The sequence below is a fragment of the Hyperolius riggenbachi genome, chromosome 1, assembly GCF_040937935.1.
Source record: "Hyperolius riggenbachi isolate aHypRig1 chromosome 1, aHypRig1.pri, whole genome shotgun sequence".
Classification (NCBI taxonomy): domain Eukaryota; kingdom Metazoa; phylum Chordata; class Amphibia; order Anura; family Hyperoliidae; genus Hyperolius; species Hyperolius riggenbachi.
In genome coordinates, this window is record NC_090646.1 from 94654566 (window position 1) to 94675089 (window position 20524).

A 20524-nucleotide genomic window follows, 5' to 3' on the forward strand; every position below is an offset into this window, starting at 1 on the left:
GTGGTTTTCTGCAAACACGTATGCATTTGCCTGTCCATTGCAGTTTTTTTTTTGTAATGCATTTTTTTTTCTCCAGTGTGTGGATGGTAGATTTTAAAGAGAGATGTTATCTGATTAATCCAATCAGCTAATTACCCAAAACACCTGCAAAGGGTTCCTATTTCATATATTAGTTTCACCTTACCTAAGTGGTGATATACACTCACCTAAAGGATTATTAGGAACACCTGTTCAATTTCTCATTAATGCAAATATCTAATCAACCAATCAAATGGCAGTTGCTTCAATGCATTTAGGGGTGTGGTCCTGGTTAAGAAGATCTCCTGAACTGCAAACTGAATGTCAGAATGGGAAAGAAAGTTGATTTAAGCTATTTTGAGCAAGGCATGATTGTTGGTGCCAGATGGGCCGGTCTGAGTATTTCACAATCTGCTCAGTTACTGGGATTTTCACGCACAACCATTTCTAGGGTTTACAAAGAATGGTGTGAAAAGGTAAAAACATCCAGTATGCAGCAGTCCTGTGGGCGAAAATGCCTTGGTTGGTGCTAGAGGTCAGAAGAGAATGGGCCAACTGATTCAAGTTGATAGAAGAGCAACGTTGACTGAAATAACCACTCGTTACAACCGAGGTATGCAGCAAAGCATTTCTGAAGCCACAACACACACAAGGCGAATGGGCTAAAACAGCAGAAGACACCACCAGGTACCACTCACCTCCACTACGAATAGGAAAAAGAGGCTACAATGTGCACAAGCTCACCAAAATTGGACAGTTGAAGACTGGACAAATGTTGCCTGGTCTGATGAGTCTCGATAGAGTCAGAATTTGGCGTAAACAGAATGTGAACATGGATCCATCATGCCTTGTTACCACTGCAGGCTGGTGGTGGTGGTGTAATGGTGTGGGGGATGTTTTCTTGGAACACTTTAGGCCCTTTAGTGCCAATTGGGCATCGTTTAAATGCCACGGGCTACCTGAGCATTGTTTACGACCATGTCCATCCCTTCATCACCACCATGTACCCATCCTCTGATGGCTACTTCCAGCAGGATAATGCACCATGTCACAAAGCTCGAATAATTTCAAATTGGTTTCTTGAACATGACAATGAGTTCACTGTACTAAAATGGCTCCCACAGTCACCATATCTCAACCCAATAGAGCATCTTTGGGATGTGAAGGAACAGGAGCTTCGTGCCCTGGATGTGCATCCCACAAATCTCCATCATCTGCAAGATGCTATCCTATCAATATGGGCCAACATTTCTAAAGAATGCTTTCAGCACCTTGTTGAATCAATGCCACGTAGAATTAAGGCAGTTCTGAAGGTGAAAGGGGGTCAAACACTGTATTCGTTTGGTGTTCCTAATAATCCATTAGGTGAGTGTAAGTTGAACTACTGAAATAAATGGACTTTTGCCAGATATTTTAATTTTTCAAGTTTCACCTGTACTTCTGGCCTACTTGAAATATTCTTTCCCAAGGTTATGTTGTCTTAGCTTAATAAGCATGTCACATAAGGTTTGTTAGTTCATGTGCTGCCGAGATGGTGTATGTGAAAACCATACTTATTTAGCAAATTGTACAATTACTTCTAATAAGCAATTACACTTTAACATATTTGTTTGAATGCATTATGCCTCTTGGATTGTATTTTGTATTACTTCTTTACAACTTTTCGTAGATTATTGCTGCTATTTATTATAGCATCAATCATTTGCATTTAAGTGGATGTGTATGATACATGCACAAGCATCAGTGCAGGGGGTGTTTATGTGTATTGAGAGCACACTTGCGTGATTTTTCTGGAATTTCCAAGGGTTTGCAGCAATCTGCGCTTCTTCTGTATTTGCGCTTGCAATTTCCCTCATGATTTTTCCACAGTCACTGGCAATTTTCTGGATTACGGTACAATGTATTGTTTGAAAACACGTTCATTGTGCAGGAAAAAGCAAACTGGTGTTTGATTCTAAAAATGCAAATGACGTGCAGTTCCTGAGCAGGCCATGGACTTCGATGGTCAGTGTGGAAGTGCGCACACCATCTTGATCCTAACATGTGTGCTCCCTGCTTTAGTGGTTAATCATTGGCCCTCCAAATCGGATGAGCCCCCTGCAAGGTTTCAGTTTAGCCTCTGCTGTTACTGGTGATGGAACCTCTCAGCTGCTTTTCACTTGGAGCTGTGCGGTCAGTTCAGGCACATAGGTTGCGTCAAACAAGGTAAGATACTGTTCACATTAGTTAAAGTGTTCTAGAGCATTACGTTGTAATGCCTCCTGGAAAATTTAGTCGTACGACGCAAGTGATTTCCCGTCGGTTGAATTACAACTATTGATGCTGATACGTGTCAAAGCGCAACTTCCTGTCCTCATGTCGTGCATCATAACGCATCTACGAAATCGGGTTCATGCATGCGTTAGCTAGTGGGAAAGGGCCCTCAAGCTCCTGGTTAGGCATGATCAGTGACATGCAGTTGATAAAGGATTATGCAAATTCTGTAAGCAAATCTGTGCAGCTTGAATATTGACCAATCAAAAACTGCCAAGGTGGAATTTGAATGGTCCTGCATTGACTCAAAATGATTTGCCATTGACCAATCCCTGCTTCTAGACTTGGACTCATGAAATATTTATCATGCTTCAGTAGCACATAAACCTCAGTACACTGAACAGCAATCAGCTGGGGTAATGATAATGGACAGAGCAGATGATAGAAAATATGGATGCTGCCCTGTGAGCAAGCAAGAATAGTCCATGAAGGAGGCACATTTCTGGCCACAGCCATAGCTTTATGCTAGCATGGAAATACCTAGCATGTTTCAGGTTTCCAAACCCTTCAGCATCTCCTCAAAAAGAACCCGAGGTGAGAGACCTATGGAAGCTGCAATATGTATTTCCTTTTAAACAATGCCACTTGCCTGGCAGCCCTGCTGATCTTTCTGGTCAGTAGGGCCATCAAACACCTAAAACAAGCTTGCAGCTAAGCTTGTCAGATTTGTCATAGGCATCTGATCTGCATGCTTGTTCAGGATCTATGGCCTAAAAGTATTAGAGGCAGAGGGTCAGCTCAGCAGGACAACCAGGCAATGTGCATTGTTTAAAAGGAAATAAGCATGTCATCATATCCCTCTCACCTCGGGTTCCTTTTAAATATCTATGCTCATTCTTCAGCCCAAGCCAAAACCTGCCAAGGACAACCACAGTGTCAGAGGTGCAAGAAGCGGATGGGGAACAGCTTGTTAATGATTACCACTAGTCAAGGCATCTATAGTAGTGACTATTACCATTACAGGACCAATAAAATGGCATCGCCTATTACTATGCCGCTGACAATTAGCCAGTGATCTTTGCGGAGAGTCTGAAGAGATTGGATTTCTGCCTGATCTAGTCAAAGCAGTCTTTAAAAAAGTCAAATGTCAAATCCTTTCCTAGTACTTGCAGTGTACCCCACATGCAAACAAGCCACAAATCTGGCAATTCGGTTTATTTATTTTTTAGAAATTACCAAATCATTATTTGGGTTTTTCCTTTTTGTTTTGTCATCCATTTCATCAAATTTTACAAAACATTAATGCGGCCAGAATATGTCATGCATCCACGGATAGATGTGTCAGATGGTCTAGTTTATGGAATGGATTTTTTTTCCTGTTATAGAATGCGCCTCACTGCTTAAAGTGGATCAGAGATGAACTTTTACACATTGCATAATTGTGTTCCTTTCATATAGTTTATAGGGCATTCCTCAAGCCAAATACTTATTCTTTTTGTTTTAATACTCTAATTCCCTATAAACTAAACACGCCTCGCACACAGCTTCTCCAAAACGCCAAGGCACTCAGACCCATGTAGCAAGGGCTTATGGGAGCTCAGTCTGGGCAGGAGGAGGAGGAGGCTACTAGCCAGTGCTTTCAGAGGCGGAGGGGAGGAGGAGGAGGAGGGAGTGAGCTGAGGGCTGGAGATGCAGTTGCAGATTACCTGTGTAATGATGACCAACAGAACATGGCCGCTCTCATTGTATCACAGGAATAATTAATCATATTCTTTTGAAGCTGTTTGCAGCTAGATTTGCTGCTTTAGATAAGATATATAGACAAGTTACTTGTTATAGTTAGTTTTTCATCTTGGATCCGCTTTAAGCAAAATGCTATATAGTGCAAAAATTCAACATTGTTACTTATGTTCACTAAAAAGACTGACTACGGTATACAGTAAGGGTTCGTTCACACCTAAGTAGGAATCACGCAATTCCAGCTCACCGCAAACCGCTAGCGGTTTTTAAAAACGCTTAGCCTGTGTCATCCTGTGGCAGTGTTCTCACTGCCGCAATTGCGGGCGTTTTGCGATTAGCAGTTACCTGCAGCGTTTTGGTGACGATTCTGGACCGATCGCGATTATCATGTATAGAACCACTAATTGCTTCCAAAACGCTACTTTGTCCAGTGATTTTTGCCCCGTTAACCGCGGAAAAATCACTCCCGCAAACCGCTAGCGGTAATCGATAGCGTTTTGCAATTTCAAGTGTGAACGGGGCCTAAAACCTTGGATCAAGAGTTACTTGGTTTGAGAACACTTTGTACTACAAGCAAAAAATGTTGTGGAATTTTGTCTTGATATACAAGCAACATCTTGAGCAAAAAAAGTATACGTGCGTCACGTCATCACAAGTGAGCCGATAGTTCTTCTCACTTTGACGCTGCAGGATTGTACTTAATTGTTCTTAAAGCGGAATATAACCCTGCATTTCAACTTTGCTCTAAAACATTATTTACAGCATATTATATGCAACCAGCATTTTTTTTTACTAGACCAGCATTGGAAGGGTTACACACAGAGCTTTAAAGTTCCTGGAGAGAACTGCTCCCTGCAGCTGAAGTTTAGATAGATACATTCTGTTTACTTAAATGTAACAAGTGTGGAATGTGACTCACTCTCTCTGACTGTGCAGGAGCTGGAGGACAGCCAAAGAGTGTGTACCATTCCTCACTTGTTACATTCTGTTGACTTAAATGTATCTAATATGCTGTAACTAATGTTTTAGAGCAAAGTTGAAATGCAGGGTTATATTCCGCTTTAATCTGAGTGTAGGGACTGCACAATGTCACATGAAATCTTTAAAAGTAGGCAAAATACTGTGATTGGATAAGTTCCCTGATTAAGACACACGCATACATGCAGTGGCGTAGCTAAGGAGCTCTGGGCCCCTGTGCAAGTTTTACATGGGGCCCCTAAAGCACTCTATACATAATAATTGATATGGCACACCAAAACCTGCCAAGGACAACCACAGTGTCAGAGGTGCAAGAAGGGGATTGGGAACAGCTTGTTAATGATTACTACTATTTAAAGCATCTATAGAAGTGATTTTTTTTATCAGCACAGGACCAATAGAGAGCTAATATTGTGCTTGAGGGAGGGCTCCATGGGGCCCCTCTGGCCCAAGGGCCCCGATGCAGTCGCTACCTCTGCACCCCCTATTGCTACGCTCCTGCACACACGTACAACCAGATAGCAACATTTCTGAAAGTCATGTTTCCATTTTTTCTATACAGTACCATACTTTGTATTGAATATTTTTGTATAAGGGCCCGTTTCCACTTGTGCGGTGCGAATCTCCATGGTAAAAATTTGTATGCGGATGCAAATTTCGCATGCGGGTGTATGCAAATTTTCATGCGAATATACAGGGAAGGCAAAGCAGCGTTTCAGTGTGAGCGTTGCCTAAAAATTAGCCTGGAAAGTAAGGGGTTTGGTATGTCAGCACTGATGTGATCAAACAGGATGAGCATAATATGATCTAAACAGAAAACATAAAAAATGTAGAGTACAAACAAAACATCATACACCTTTATTTTCATTTTCATTTTATTTATTATGTTTTCATCCATTTTATTAGAGTCTCTGAATATCGGGACTGTTACTGTACAACAAATTTAGTCCAGTTAAAAATGAAATAGGTACAAAACTCCTAATTTAAAGAGTCCTCTGGCGCCTCAGGCCAGTCCCATGATTAAAAAATAAAATGAGATTAGAGTGTCTATTTTGGCAGTCGCAGAAGAGTCAGATGTTTACCCCGTGTGCTCTTTTCCAACCCTGCAGAACAAAGAAGACAGATCAGAGTAAAATACGGTAATGAGGGGTCACTTTGCAAATATTATTTACATACACATAGGAGGAGGGGTACCAAAATATAACATTGCTTCTGCTCCTAATTCATTAATATTGTAGGGCAGCTTTTTCCAAAGTGTGGTCTGTGCACATGCATATAGTGCTCCCTAGTGGTGGTAGATGGCACTGCAATAAAGTACAGTATGCACTGCTGCATGGAAGCTTTGGTTGGGAGTGCTGTAGAATAGCTAACATTGGTATAGAGCCAAGTAGTGAGCACAGGTGCCATTTAGCTAGGGTAAAAATGGCACCTAGGAATACAGTGGTAAAGGCGTTAGGTCAAGAGTGATATCAGTATGTGGCCAGTGCCATGTCTAGATGACCATGCATCCCAGTGCAGTACAGCAATAGGGCTCCTACTATAGCCACACCACCAAGTACCACCACTACCAGCATACCTCCCAACATTTTTAAATTAGACATCGGGACACTTAGGCCACACCCCAACACACCCCCTAGTCACGGTTACCATAAAGTTTTGTGAATAATTTTATTTTTAAAATTAATATCGCACCCCCTTATATTTTTTAATAAATATTTCCCTCATATACCCTGCCCGTGGGTGGGGAAAAGAGGGTGAGGATGGCCGTGAGTGGGGAGGAGTGTGAGGATGGCCGTGGGTGGGGAGGAGGGTGAGGATGGCCGTGGGTGGGGAGGAGGGTGAGGATGGCCGTGGGTGGGGAGGAGGGTGAGGGTGGCCATGAGTGGGGAAGAGGGTGAGGATGGCCGTGGGTGGGGAGGAGGGTGAGGGGGGCCGTGAGTGGGGAGGAGTGTGAGGATGGCCGTGGGTGGGGAGGAGGGTGAGGATGGCCGTGGGTGGGGAGGAGGGTGAGGATGGCCGTGGGTGGGGAGGAGGGTGAGGATGGCCATGGGTCGGGAGGAGGGTGAGGATGGCCGTGGGTGGGGAGGAGGGTGAGGGTGGCTGTGAGTGGGGAGGAGGGTGAGGATGGCCGTGGGTGGGGAGGAGGGTGAGGATGGCCGTGGGTGGGGAGAAGGGTGAGGATGGCCGTGAGTGGGGAGGAGGGTGAGGATGGCCGTGGGTGGGGAGGAGGGTGAGGATGGCTGTGAGTGGGGAGGAGGGTGAGGGTGGCCGTGGGTGGGGAGGAGGGTGAGGATGGCCGTGAGTGGGGAGGAGGGTGAGGATGGCCGTGGGTGGGGAGGAGGGTGAGGATGGCCGTGAGTGGGGAGGAGGGTGAGGATGGCCGTGGGTGGGGAGGAGGGTGAGGATGGCCGTGAGTGGGGAGGAGGGTGAGGGTGGCCGTGGGTGGGGAGGAGGGTGAGGATGGTCGTGAGTGGGGAGGAGGGTGCCTGTAGAAGGCAAAAAAAAAAGATGATAGAGGCGAGTGGGATGCGGGATACTGTCATCACATTTCTACCTCCCTCTCTCCCTTGGAATCTGCCCCCCTGTGTTCCCCATGCTAGCAGAGTGCGCAGCGGAGCGGGCTATCATCTTACCGGCGTCCATCCATGCATATCAGCATCTGGCTTCACTCAGCTTCCTGCTTCCTGTGACCTCACAGGAAGCAGAGTTAAGTCAGATACCGGTACGCATGGATGGACGCCGGTAAGATGACAGCCCGCTCCGCTGCGCACTCTGCTAGCATGGTGAACACAGGGGGGGCAGATTCCAAGGTAGGGAGGGAGCTAGAGATGTGATGATGGCATCCCGTATCCCACTTCGGCACGGCTGGCACCTCAATCATTTTTTTCACCCACTCTGCCCACTGCCGCCCGGGACTTGGGGGGGTCATACCGGGATAGCGGGAGAGCCCCCCCAAATCGGGACAGTAACGCAAGATTCGGGACAGTTGGGGGCATGACTACCAGTATAAATATACCCACAAGTATTGCCACTCCCAGTATAGTCACACAACCAAGTCCTGTCAAGGCAGTGCCAGTACTCCTAATTATTACTGTTATGTATGATTTGCATAGATGCAATCATTAATATAATTGTATCTGAGGCTGGGTTCACACCAGGGGCGGTTCTTCCATGAAGGAATGTGAATTCGGCGGCAACAATTAGAGGACGGCAAGAGGTGGCTCCACTCCCCGAATGCCCCCCTTCTTGCACTCCCTGTCTCATCCTCCCTAGATGTGCGGTGCAGCTTCAATCACCTGCTCTCAGTGTTCCTGCAATGGGATCTCCAGTCCAGCATCCTGTATCCATGGCTACAGCGGTGCCTCATGTGCTGATGAAAGATGCTAGCAAAATATTGGTAAAATAACCAATATTCTACTATTGTTGAACATTTAATAATACAATCGTAGAATTTCAGTAACTTTTACCAATATTATACCATCCCTAGCCCTATCCTCTAAACCTAACCTTCCCTCTATTGAAGCCTATCCCTAACCGATCCCTCCGCCCCTACAATATCTGCTGATATCTTCTACTTCTTTTGTCGCGAAACTCTATCTACGCCAATATTTCTGCCGTCCACATTATCCCCTAGGTGTGCCTATAGCTGCAGTTATCATTGCACCCCAATTTTACAGGTTGCGCCTGTAACCGCTAAATTTACATTGGGATTGGCACTGGGATTTGGATAACTCATAATTATGTTATTGTGATTGTGGCCAATTCTATGGAATAGACTTGATGTTGTGAAAAATGCTTTATTTGCTCCAAAACACTATACAGTCACCGAAACATTAAACAGAATAGCAAGTGCATTGTCTGCATACAGTATACCTAATTAATGCTTGGTTCACACATAAATCTGCACATTTCCAGTCCTGTCAGTTTTGCATGAGTTTTCTATCAGTTGTACCTGACTGGACCAGAAATGTACACTTTTTATGTGTAAACACAGCGATAGAAACATATGCAAAACTGATGCTAACTGTCAAAAACTGAAATGACAGGACATGACACATTTTTTATGTGTGAACCAAGTGTACTAATAAAGCTGTTAGTACATAATCCTTCCAACCTCAATTACCACAAGCCTGCACACAGCACAGCCCCCCCTGCACGCTGTGCACTGTAACGCATATTGGGAACTGAAGCGTCGAGTAGAGGGGGCAGAACTAAGGACTGGCAGAGATCAGATTCTTATGTTTGTATGTAACTATGTTACAGGGAGCGCAATTGTCTAAACGCTTCCCTGATTGTTTGTATTTTCCATTTTGTTTTAAAACCAATATTAAAAAAAAAAGGATGGGTAGAGGGAGAGGAGGAAGAGCTGCCACTTTCTCCCCGCCCATAATCAATGTTCTGCTCAGTCAAAGATTACGACCAAAGATTAGGGCCACAGTGGGCGCCGGAGTAGGAGGATGGTGCTGTGACAAATGTCACAGCACCACTAATAAAGCAGTATTAAAAGTATAGGGGAAAACCGGGTTGGGATACTTTAAAGCGGACCCAAACTAAAAATGTTTTTAATTCAAAATATTTAGTTGCACCACTCTGACACATATGAAGATAAATAAACACTCCTTCAAGTCTATGAGCATTTCAGTGCATGCTTTTCACCCTTCTCTTTCCATAGCTAGGGTTATACAGGTGGCAGCCATTAGCAATTCCTCCTTTGCCGGACACCACCTACTCCAACAGTTTGCCGGATTCTGTCCCGGCAATATGAAAGGAAGGGAGGGGTTCCTCCAATAAATGTAAAATATTTTAGATTTGTCATCATGCAGCTGAAAAAAGGCTGCTATTTATTATTATAAGTTAGAAATTAAATTTTATTTCTGAAATCTTGTATTTTTAATTTGGGTCCACTTTAAACTCAATATCAAAGCACGCCATTTATCCACACATCAGTCACCATGAATGTTACATGGCAGAGAAACACATGGTCGCTAATCCAGAGGAATTATCACCAGGCAATATCAATAAAGTGCGGCTCAATAGATACCAACCATCTTTGTTTGCTGGAATAGATCGTCAAGGCCACAGAATGAATGCTAGTGAGAAAAACAAAAAAAGGAACAAAAACTATAAAATAAGATCAAAAACAAAACAGAAAAAGGAGAAAGAAGAGATGCAGTGAGAAGCAGAGAAGTAAGTGGCAAAGCTTTGCACAATATTCCTACACAGAAGAGCATCAATCAGATATAAATGTTATTCCCATATTGTCAGAAACACCACACTCTAATTGCATTTGATCATCACAAGTCAACAATGATGTGCAGCAAACAAGAGCAACCACAGTCCCTTTCCATCACTTTGTTGCTAATGGCCTTTTAAGGACAGAGAATTCGTTGTAAAAAAAAAAATGGTACTCATTGACATCACAACACTGGACCCATATTTCTCGCCCGTTCGCACTGATCTCCTGTCGCTGCAATCCACTCGCTCTGCTGCCGGTATGGCAGTCAAGCTCCATGAGCTGGTCAGGAGCCGATTTTATTGGCTGCTGACCCTGTGATCACTGTGAGCCAATCATAGCATCACACTGCAGAAATCAGCGTTCATATGACCCTGCGCCACAGTGTGTTGACAGGGTCATATTTATAGCTCTGCCCCTGCTAGTGATGTACTTCCTGCTGGAAGTGGTTCTATCAAAAGTAGTCGAAACTATTCTGGAACTCTTCAATGGCTTCAATTAAACCTCCACTTTTATTGAATTGTAAAGCAGGACAGACAAAATGGTTGACGTGTTTCAGACAGCAATGTGTCTTTACTCACAGACTGTGAGTAAAGACACATCGCTGTCTGAAACGCGTCAGTATTTTGTCAGTCCTGCTTTACAGTACAATAAAAGTGGAGATGTTATTGGAGCCATTGAAGAGTTGCGGAATTGTTTTCACTATTTGTAGTGACCACCTTCGGAAAAGGTATTTTCCAGAACTTTCGTGATATGTTTGGGTATGAACTGTCTATGAACTACATTGAACTGTCTGTTTCTATCAGTCAAGTTGATTCATTAAAGAGGACCCAAACCAAACATTTTTTTAATTCAAAATATTTAGTTGCACCACTCTGACACATACAAAGATAAATAAACACTCCTTCAAGGCTATGAGCATTTCAGTGCATGCTTTTCACCCTTCTCTTTTATAACTAGGATTATACAGGTGGCAGCCATTAGCAATTCCTCCATTGCCGGACACCACCTACTCCACCAGTTTGCCGGATTCTATCCCGGCAATATGAAAGGAAGGGAGGGTTACTCCAATAAATGTAAAATATTTTATTTTTGTCATCATGCAGATGCAGCTGAAAAAAGGCTGCTATTTAGAAAATAAATTTTATTTCTGAAATCTTGTATTTTTAATTTGGGTCCACTTTAAGCATTAAGTTAAATCTTATTGCTTGCGTTAATAACATTTAAAGCGGTTTAAAACCCTGACATAATATTTGATAAAAACATGTTTTCCTACTTTTCATATGCCATATGATTATCATATTTGCATTTGTGCATAAGTATTATTATTCAATAATAAGTTATAGGTTCCCAAAAGTACAGTTTTTTGCTTTGTGAGCTGACTTTGCATTTTATTAATAACTGTTTTATTCATTCATTCATTCAGGCAGACATGCTTTGACTTTCTCTTTGTGTCCAGGAGCTTCTCCACAGTCAGAGAATGTGTCACATTCCTCACTTGATACATTTAAGTAAACACAAGATTACATTATGTAAAGTTCGGAAGCGGCCAGCTCTGCTGGAAGGGAAGATTCTAAAGCCCGTGTTTAACCCTTTGAATGATGTAGTAAAAAAAAAAATGCTGGTTGTATATAATATGCTGTGAATAATCTATTAGAGCAAAGAAGAAATTCTGGGTTATATTCCGCTTAAAGTCTAGCGCACAAATGCTACATGTGCTACTGGCATTGTAGTGTGCGCCCCTTAGCAGCGGCTGATCCTGGGAAATTCTGTGCAATAGTGAAGTAGCACAACTGCGATACATCACTAGTGTAGCCGCTACTACGTTAATTAATGTAGTAGCAGTCGTGCTAGTGAAGTATCACGGTCCTGGTAGGTCACTATCGCGAGGCATTTCACAAAATTAGCCATTGCTAAGGAGCGCATGCTACATTGCAAGTAGCGTGTGTAGCGTGGGCATGTTAGATTGAAATCGCTAAAATGTTACTAATGCGCGCAATAAGACTTGCACTGTGTAAGCGTTATATGCTTAATGAATCAACTTGATGGATACAAAAACACTTTTGTGCCCTACTCTTCACCCCAAGTCTTCAAATATCAGGAAGAAAATTTTCCAGCATCTCTGTGTCTCTTGGCTTACTGCACTCACCCATTCCTTGCCCAAGGAAAGAGAGTGTGCTTCTCTGGGAATGACACATTGGTGGGGAGGCTGGGAATGCCCTATTTTTCTGTGCATCCTAATATCTCCCATTCATTTCAGGAGGTTTTTTTCAGTGCATCACGTAGCTAGATCCACAGCACTATAGGTTTGCCAGTGTAAGGCTCCCTGCACACTGCACATCCGATTTGCGATTCTGATTTTCCCTCAATGCTATCAACAAAAAAAACGCAGCATGCAGCAACGATTAAAAATCAGAAATCAAATTGCATGTAAAAAAACGATTAAAAATCGGAATCCCATGCAGTGTGCAGGGAGCCTAACAGTGTTTTCACACACTTACAATGTAAATAGCTGATCTGGTGAGTAGTAGGGATAAGAGAGCACAGCTCTGCGAGAAGCAAAACTATACCTGCTTGTGCCTGAGGAGGGGGCTGTGGCAGAGGGTGCTCCTTCCACCATAGAGGAAGAAGTGTCAGGAGGATGGAGTGCAGTGGCAAGAGGCGGTCATTAGTGTTGGTGTTGGATAGCAGACTGGTAAGGCTGCTGCAATTGATGTAGGATTTTTTTGCCCTTGATCAGGATTAGAATCCCGGGTTAAGCCAGTACGTAAAACAGTAAGGAGTCCTTGGGCAAGACCCCCGAATGATCCTGGTCGCCTGTGGAGCACAGCTCTTAAGTGCTGCCAGGAGAAAAGCACGATTTAAATGCCCTGTGTCTTGACTTGTGTTAGAATTCGGAACATCATTCTAAATTCTCCTGAACACCGCACTTCAGCACTGAACCTGCGGTTAGGGTCAGGGGGAGTTCACTTACTGGTGCTTCGTGTGTCACATGACTCCAATAGTTTCTCCTTTTGGCTGTGGAAGGAGGAAGCATGAAGCACAAGTGAACTCCCCCTGATGCTGTCCACAGGGTCAGTGCTGAATGGTGCTGAAATGTGGTGTTCAGGAGAATTCAGAGCGAAGTTCCGCATAAGAACATCAACACTATACATCATATAGATATATTAACCCTTTCAGCCACAGCCCCCTTCTTGGGCACAAAAGGGTACAGTTTTGCTTAACACATAACTGAGCTCGTTCATCCCTGGTGAGTATCAGTGTTCAATGAGATGCTCATTTTTCAGGCCCTGTTCACATCTGAAACCGCGTTTTGTGCAACTGATTTTACCGCGATTAGCGCAGTAAAAATCACTGGACGCTTCCGCGATTCAAAGCATTTGCAGTGTACCGCAATCACTCCAGAATTGCTTCAAAAATGCTGCAGGTAACGCGCTTTGCGATTGGCGCTAATCACAAAACACCCGCGGCAGTGAGAACACTGCCATAGGTTAGAATAGCACTAGTGCTTTAAAAAGTGCTAGCGGTTTGGTGATTAGCGGGAATCGCCTGCTAATCGCCCTAGTGTAAATGGGCCCATATGACTTTTTTTATTGTAAATTGTAGCCAGCTTTTTACTGAGCCCATCAAATGCACTTCCTGAGTGTGGTTGACAGAATTCAAAACTGCGCACAACTTGCATATAATTTGCATGCAAGCTTGCGTTATTAGCATCTGATTTTTATACAATTTATTATTATGTACCCCATGTTCGTTTCTTACTTTGTACAGCGCCACGGAATATGCTGGTGCTTTATAAATAAATAGTATTTATAATCTGAATGACCATCCCTATTGGTGAGGATTCCCTTATTGTTATTTATTACCAAGAGAAATAAGTGCTGCACATGGAAGGGTAAAAGCGTGCAAATGCTCAGGGGAATATTATCCTCTTTTCAGGGAATTCTTGCGTTATTACGTGTTGATACTTTGGGGAAATAAAACGATTTCTGTAAAGTGTAATTAAAGCAACCTAATCAGGCAGCCCTTTAATGCATGAGTACATGTACTTTACATGTACATTCAGCTATGATGAATAAGGCAATTTCTTGATCCATATTTTTAGCCGTATACAGTACATTTACAGTATATACTGTACATATGGTAAGTCTAAAGGTGACCATACACCATACACCATACAAACCAAATTAAATAAAACAATCAAATGTTGAGGGAAATAAAATTAAACTTGTCTTTTGAATCAATCAATTCAGTTAAATATCTGGTCAGGAATGGTCGTAAAATTCTATTTGATCAATCTATAAAATATATCCTTAAAGTACCCCTGAACTGTTTTTTCTGGACATACTTTTATAGTGGACCTGAACTCTTGCACAGGACAGCAGGAAAACATTGAGAAATGCACCCTGTATGTATTTAGAGAGTTTAGCCTGTCTAATTACCCCTCGTCTTTGTCTAATCAGTTGTAATTTGATCTCTCCCCTGTTGTCACCTGACTAACACGGCAGATAAACTCATTTGAAAGCACAGGATGTTAACAGTATGTCTGCTTCCATGAAAGCAGGAAGTAGACACACTGCAGATTTATTGCAGGATTTGTATCAGCTGTAACAAAGAAATGTTTTTCTTTAAAGGTAATTATGCTGTTGTGTATATTTTAGAGCAGAGGGGAAGTTCTGAGTTCAGGTCCGCTTTAATTCTGTTTTATTTATGGTGCTGTGACAAATGTCACAGCACCATCCTGACCTGCCAGAGCCCCCTGTGCCCCCGCTCTGCTCAGCAGTAATATTCCACTGAGCAGAATGTCGATTATAGGTGTCAGTTCCCCCTCCTCTCTGTCCTTCCTTCACTTGCGGGATGGGGGACTGCCACTCCCTCCCAGCCCAAAATCGACGTTCTGCTCAGTCGAATATTACAGTGAATATTACCAGAGATAAAACAGAATTAAAAGTATGTCCATAAAAAATGGCTCAGGGGTATTTTAAGGTTACATTCACAGTTGGCATTGTATTGCAAACCCTGGAAAAGCAGGATTGCAATGGGGGAAAAGTTGCATTACGACTTATATGTGCAGTGCTTTGCAAATCTACCATGCAGATAGTGAATAATTCAGTACCTACAAGGTATTCTTTACTGCAAATGAATGCACACTCCATTCCATGCTGCGTCAGTGTGAACGTACCATTACAATATTATTGCATTGTGTATGCAATGTGATTATATCGGCCAACACAACACCCCACTGTAAACGTAACCTTAAAAAAAGTTTGCTATGCAGGGTTAGATATTTTTATCTCATTTCTTCAAACAACTGGTTTTATAGGTCAACTGAATAGAATTGTTCACCATGCACTGGCATTTATCATATTTTCTACTAAATTGGTCACAATTTATTGGTCGACAGAGAATTTGATTTCATTTTTCTATACAATTGTTCTCTTTGTCGAATAGATGTATACATTGACCGATTTGGTTGTTATCATATGTGGCCACCTTCAAATTAAAGGCTGTTGTGTACTCCACCTATGTATGCAGACCTTCTATATTTCACTGGTTTTAAAGGGAACCTGAAGTGAAAGGCTTCAATGCACATTGCCTGGCTGTCCTGCTGATCCTCTGCTTCCAGTACTGTTAGCTATAAGAATACAATTGGGTACAGTCCTTTATATAGTGAAAAGGGCCAAAAAACAGAGTCCTTTTTAAGAGGCAATCCACCTTGCCCACTTGAATCTTTGTTACTTTATGGAAAGGACTCAAAGTTTACAAAAAAGAGGAAATAGAATGCCGTTTTCTGGTACACAAAAAACTTCTTCATATAAACTTTATTGACACATATAGCAAAAAATTAAAAACAGTATCTTTGGTTCCACATAATCGATCTTCAGCAATATCAAAACACCAATAACTAAGACTGATAGTGGCAATATTCTGGCTTGACTTGATATTTAGCCGTGACAACTGGTAGATGTATGTATTAGAAGCGGCAGTTTATATGAAGACGTTTTTTGTACCAGAAAACGGCATTCTATTTCCTCTTTTTTGTAAACCTTGAGTCCTTTCCATAAAGTAACAAAGATTCCAGTACTGTTAGCTACAGACCCTGAGCAAGCATGCAGCAGATCAGGTGTATCTGACAAAAATCTGACAAGATTAGCTGCATGCTTGTTTCAGGTGTGTGATTCAGATACTAATCATCAGACAGATCCGCAGGACTGCCAGGGAGCTGGTATTGTTTAATAGGAAATAAATATGTCAGCCTCCATATGTCTCTCACCTCAGGTTCCTTTTAAGTGCTGCCACAGTTACGTTGGCTTTATAATTGAATTCCTGACCTAAGCGGCGGCTCTGAGTCTGTACAATGCATTCAGTTCACAGTCTGTAGATGAAGTGTATGGAAGAGTAAGCAGATCGAATTACCTTTTCTTCTATTTCTTTCAGTTGTCGTTTTTGCAGTTCTATCCTGTCTTCAAGTTCACGGATTCTCTGTAGATATGAAGAATAAAATATTTTATATTATTATTCATACTGTTTGTCAATTACCTTTAATACTTATTAAAATGATGGTTATCCAAGTACAATCAATGTTACAGTGTTACAGTCCCAACAAGTGGTGCAGCCTGAGGCTGGGGTCCCCCTGGGCACAGAGGTGTCAAACTCAATCACGCAAGGGGCTGAAATCTAAAACCTGTTCTAAGTGGTGGGCCAAATTGTTATTAAGATTTAACATTTACTGAACAGTCTCAAACTATAATTAACATGAAGGAAAGTAGGGAAGCTCCTCCCCCTTCTGCAGTGGAGCAGTTTATATTTACCTGCATCAGTGCTGCTATGGCGGGAAAGGTTCAAAATGAAAAGTGTTTCAAGGCAAGAGGCCTTCACTTCCCCCACAGCATAGCTCCCAACTGTCCCTCTTTTGTAGAGCCCTTTGGGAGCCCTGTCCCTCTTTCCTCCTCATTTGTCCCTCTTTCAGGACTTTGTCCCTCTTTGTATGTAAATATATATATATATATATATATATATATATATATATATATATATATTTCTCTACTAAAAATGTGTTTGATTGACTCGTAACTTTATTCCCATCCTTTAAATTGATATATTACTAGTTTAAAAATGTTAATATGAAGGAAAATGAACCAGGATAGAAAGGGCTAGTGTGGTTTGAATTACAAAACAACGTATTTTTCCTATGAAATCTTTATCGTATGTGTGACTAGGGGTGTGATTAGGGGTATGGCAGGGGAGTGGCTTAAGTGTCCCTCTTTCTCATCTCAAAAAGTTGGGAGGTGTGCCCATAGTCTTTTTGGTAAGTTGGGGAGGGGGGGGGGGAGGAGGTTTACCAGCCACATAAGGGGGTTTGGATCTCCAGAGGGGGGCCCCATGGTAATTTTACTGAGGGGTCCCGTAACTTGTTGGTCAAACTGACAAAGTTTCAATCAGACACACTGTCACCGGTGTGCTCCTCTGGTTGGGATTCTATTACTGGTTACGATGATGGGCATTTCAAGCTCTCGAGGGCCACATAAAGCACAGCTTGTCAGCACATATCAGGGGATTTTCAGAGGAGCCAGCAATGGATACCAGAGGCTCATGGCCCTTTCACACTGGCACAGTGCGGTACGGCATTTTACCGCAGCTTAACGCAAGGGCAATGAACGTTTATGGGGGAGTTCACATTGACTGCAGTGCGGTGTGCTGCACCATACCCTACCTAGCGCGAGCCCATACCTACCTTACTGTGCGGCTCCTGCGGGAACCTGCGGCGGAAGCCACAGTTTTACCCATAGCGGTTTTTAGCAAAACGCATGTCATTGATTCACCAACAGGAAGTGAGCGTCACTTCCTGCACGTCACTTCCTGCTTAACTTGCTGCCAAACAGGGATTGCAGCGTAGTAACGCAAGAATCCCCGAAGGCCTGTTTTTTTGGCAGTGCGGTGCAGCCCCCCGGCCGCACTGCACTGCTACCGCAATCCGCAATGTGAAACTGGCTTCAAGAGGACTGGGGACGCCTCATTAGGATCCTGAAGTTTCCCACTCCCAAGATAAATACCCCATAGGGGCACTTTTTTCTTCTTACAGATTCACTTTAATCATAGACCCTGAACAAGCATGCAGATCAGATGTTTCTAACTGAAGTCTGACTGTATCTGCCACATGCTTATTTCAGGAGTGGGCTTCAGATACTACTAATGCATGAAAGATCAGCAGGACAGCCAGGCAACTGGTACCGTTTACTGGTACAGTAAATAATTATTGCAGCCACCGTAACTCTCTCACTTCAGTTGATAACGATAGTAATGTAATGACTGTCTGAAATTGAGAAAATTTTGTTTTGTTAATTTTTTTTTTCAACAATAGGGGGAAAATTCTGTTTTGCAATGAATCCTGCATGTGTGAAGCTCAGAGACGCATAGGGGGTCTTTTAGAAATTCGTCAATGCAGAGATGCAAATGACTTTTTACTCTGTGTTTACATTTTAATGACAGGCCTTATAGTTCCTTCCTTTTTGGTATCCAATCAGAGTTGTGGATTTTAGTAATGCTGATTGGGAAATCCTTTCCATGATCACAGTAAACTGGCCAATCGCCACTGCTCAGAGATAAACTATATGATGTACACAATTATTAAAGAGGAACTTCAGCCTAAACAAAACATACTGTCATTAAGTTACATTAGTAATGTTAATTAAAATAGATAGGTAATATAATATCTTACCCACCCTGTTTTAAAAGAACAGGCAAATGTTTGATTCATGAGGGCAGCCATCTTTTTGGTTGAAAGGAGGTGACAGGGAGCATGAGACACAGTTCCAACTGTCCTGTGTGCTGATCATGCCTCCCGGTTGCTAGGCAACAAGAATAACAACATCTGAAATCCCATCATGCTTTGCACAGTATCAGGGGAAAAATGCCTGGGCAGTTTTCTTTGATGGGGCGGAGCTTAGCTTTTCTGCAGCTAAAAATAAGGCTTATGTAAAAAAAACAAAGTTCTGATGCTGTGAAACTGTTAAAGAAACACCAAGCCTTTTCAGTGCTGCTGAGTAGATTTTTAGTCTGGAGGTTCACTTTAAAGTATGACAGTCTCCTATCAGCAAACACATACTGACACTATTTGGTTTGGCTCTGTTTAAATGCAAATGACAGTTTAGCTAGGAAATTTTACACAAAGGGTCAGCCAATCATTATTACACGCATGTTTGTTGTTCATTTCCATGGCAACACTGTTGTTTAACTTGTTTTTTGAAATATTGGCCTGACTGTTTGCATCAGATGCTCTGTGAAACCACTCGCCCTTCTTCTCCTGAAGGGTATCTCCTGCTATGTCATTGGATTAGACATGTTACATGGTGGGGTAATTCCATTTGAGAACTGATGTGTAATTCCTAATCCAATAACACTGGTAAGATGTGATAGAGAGCAGCGTGATATTCACTTTGTTCTATAAGTTTCATCTAAACCCACTGAATGAAAGCCCAGAATATTAAAGACATTGCAGGGTTATTATATTAGTATAATGTTGTCATAGTTTCTGAAATGCAGACATCATACCAACAAATGTTGATTCGGGTGATACCTTTAATGACTAACTGTACATGCTTTATTGCACGCTTTCAAAAACGTTAAGTTTCTTCTTCAGGCATTAGAACTGGTTCAGAACTGTATAATGCCTGAAGAAGAAATTTAAAAAACTACTGCGCCTGCGCAGTACAGCCCGGCGGACGTCCGATGACGTCATCGCGCCCGCGTGAAGAGCCCGACCTGGAGCGCAGAAGAGCCCGACCTGGCAGCCGGCCTGGCCAGGTCGGGTCGGCCACCAGAGACCACCGGGAGCCTGCGGAGCGGCGGGGAGGGCACCTCCTGCCTGCCACGGGCTGGAGGAAGCCCCAGGTAAGTGGAAATTGATTTTTATTTTTTAACCACCCTCCCTGAACCTTCCCTTTAACTAATGCGAATTTTCGTGTACGAAAATTCGCATAAAAAGCATACAAATTTACATGCGAATTTTCACCAATCAGAAAAATCTTATACGATTTTTTGCAGGCGAAAATGGAACGCTACAGTGGAAACGTAGCCTAATAGTATCATATTATTTGAAAGTCATTGCTATCTGCCTATCATTGGTATTATCTCGGCTTTGGTAATATTTGTAAGCCATTGATATCTGCCTGTTCTTGGTATTGTCTGCTTGTATTTGGCAACATCTGCATGACATTGATATCTGCCTGTTACTGGCGCTATCTGTATGCCTTTGTTAATATCAGCATTTCATTTATATCTGTCTGTTGTTGGTAATATGTG

The 20524-nt window shown here is 42.6% G+C and overlaps 1 protein-coding gene and 1 long non-coding RNA gene across 6 annotated transcripts in view; one reads left to right on the plus strand and one right to left on the minus strand.

Annotated features, from left to right (window-relative positions):
- Positions 1 to 5879: 5879 nt before the first annotated feature.
- The window catches only part of JAKMIP1 (janus kinase and microtubule interacting protein 1), a 213712-nt gene continuing 199067 nt past the window's right edge, over positions 5880 to 20524 (minus strand). For 4 of the 5 annotated variants that reach the window (XM_068277104.1, XM_068277088.1, XM_068277079.1 and 1 more), the window contains 3 exons: positions 16640 to 16705; positions 10035 to 10079; positions 5880 to 6092 (listed from right to left, as the gene is read on the minus strand). In XM_068277104.1, the coding sequence (XP_068133205.1) occupies positions 6060 to 6092; positions 10035 to 10079; positions 16640 to 16705 (144 nt within the window). In that variant the 3' untranslated portion in view covers positions 5880 to 6059. Of the gene's footprint in view, positions 6093 to 10034; positions 10111 to 16639; positions 16706 to 20524 lie in introns of all 5 variants that reach the window. The other variant, XM_068277096.1, reaches the window with a different exon arrangement.
- The window catches only part of LOC137563968 (uncharacterized), a 50729-nt gene continuing 49685 nt past the window's right edge, over positions 19481 to 20524 (plus strand). Inside the window, exon 1 of the long non-coding RNA XR_011030483.1 lies at positions 19481 to 19625. This is a non-coding gene — a long non-coding RNA (uncharacterized lncRNA). The remainder of the gene's footprint in view (positions 19626 to 20524) is intronic.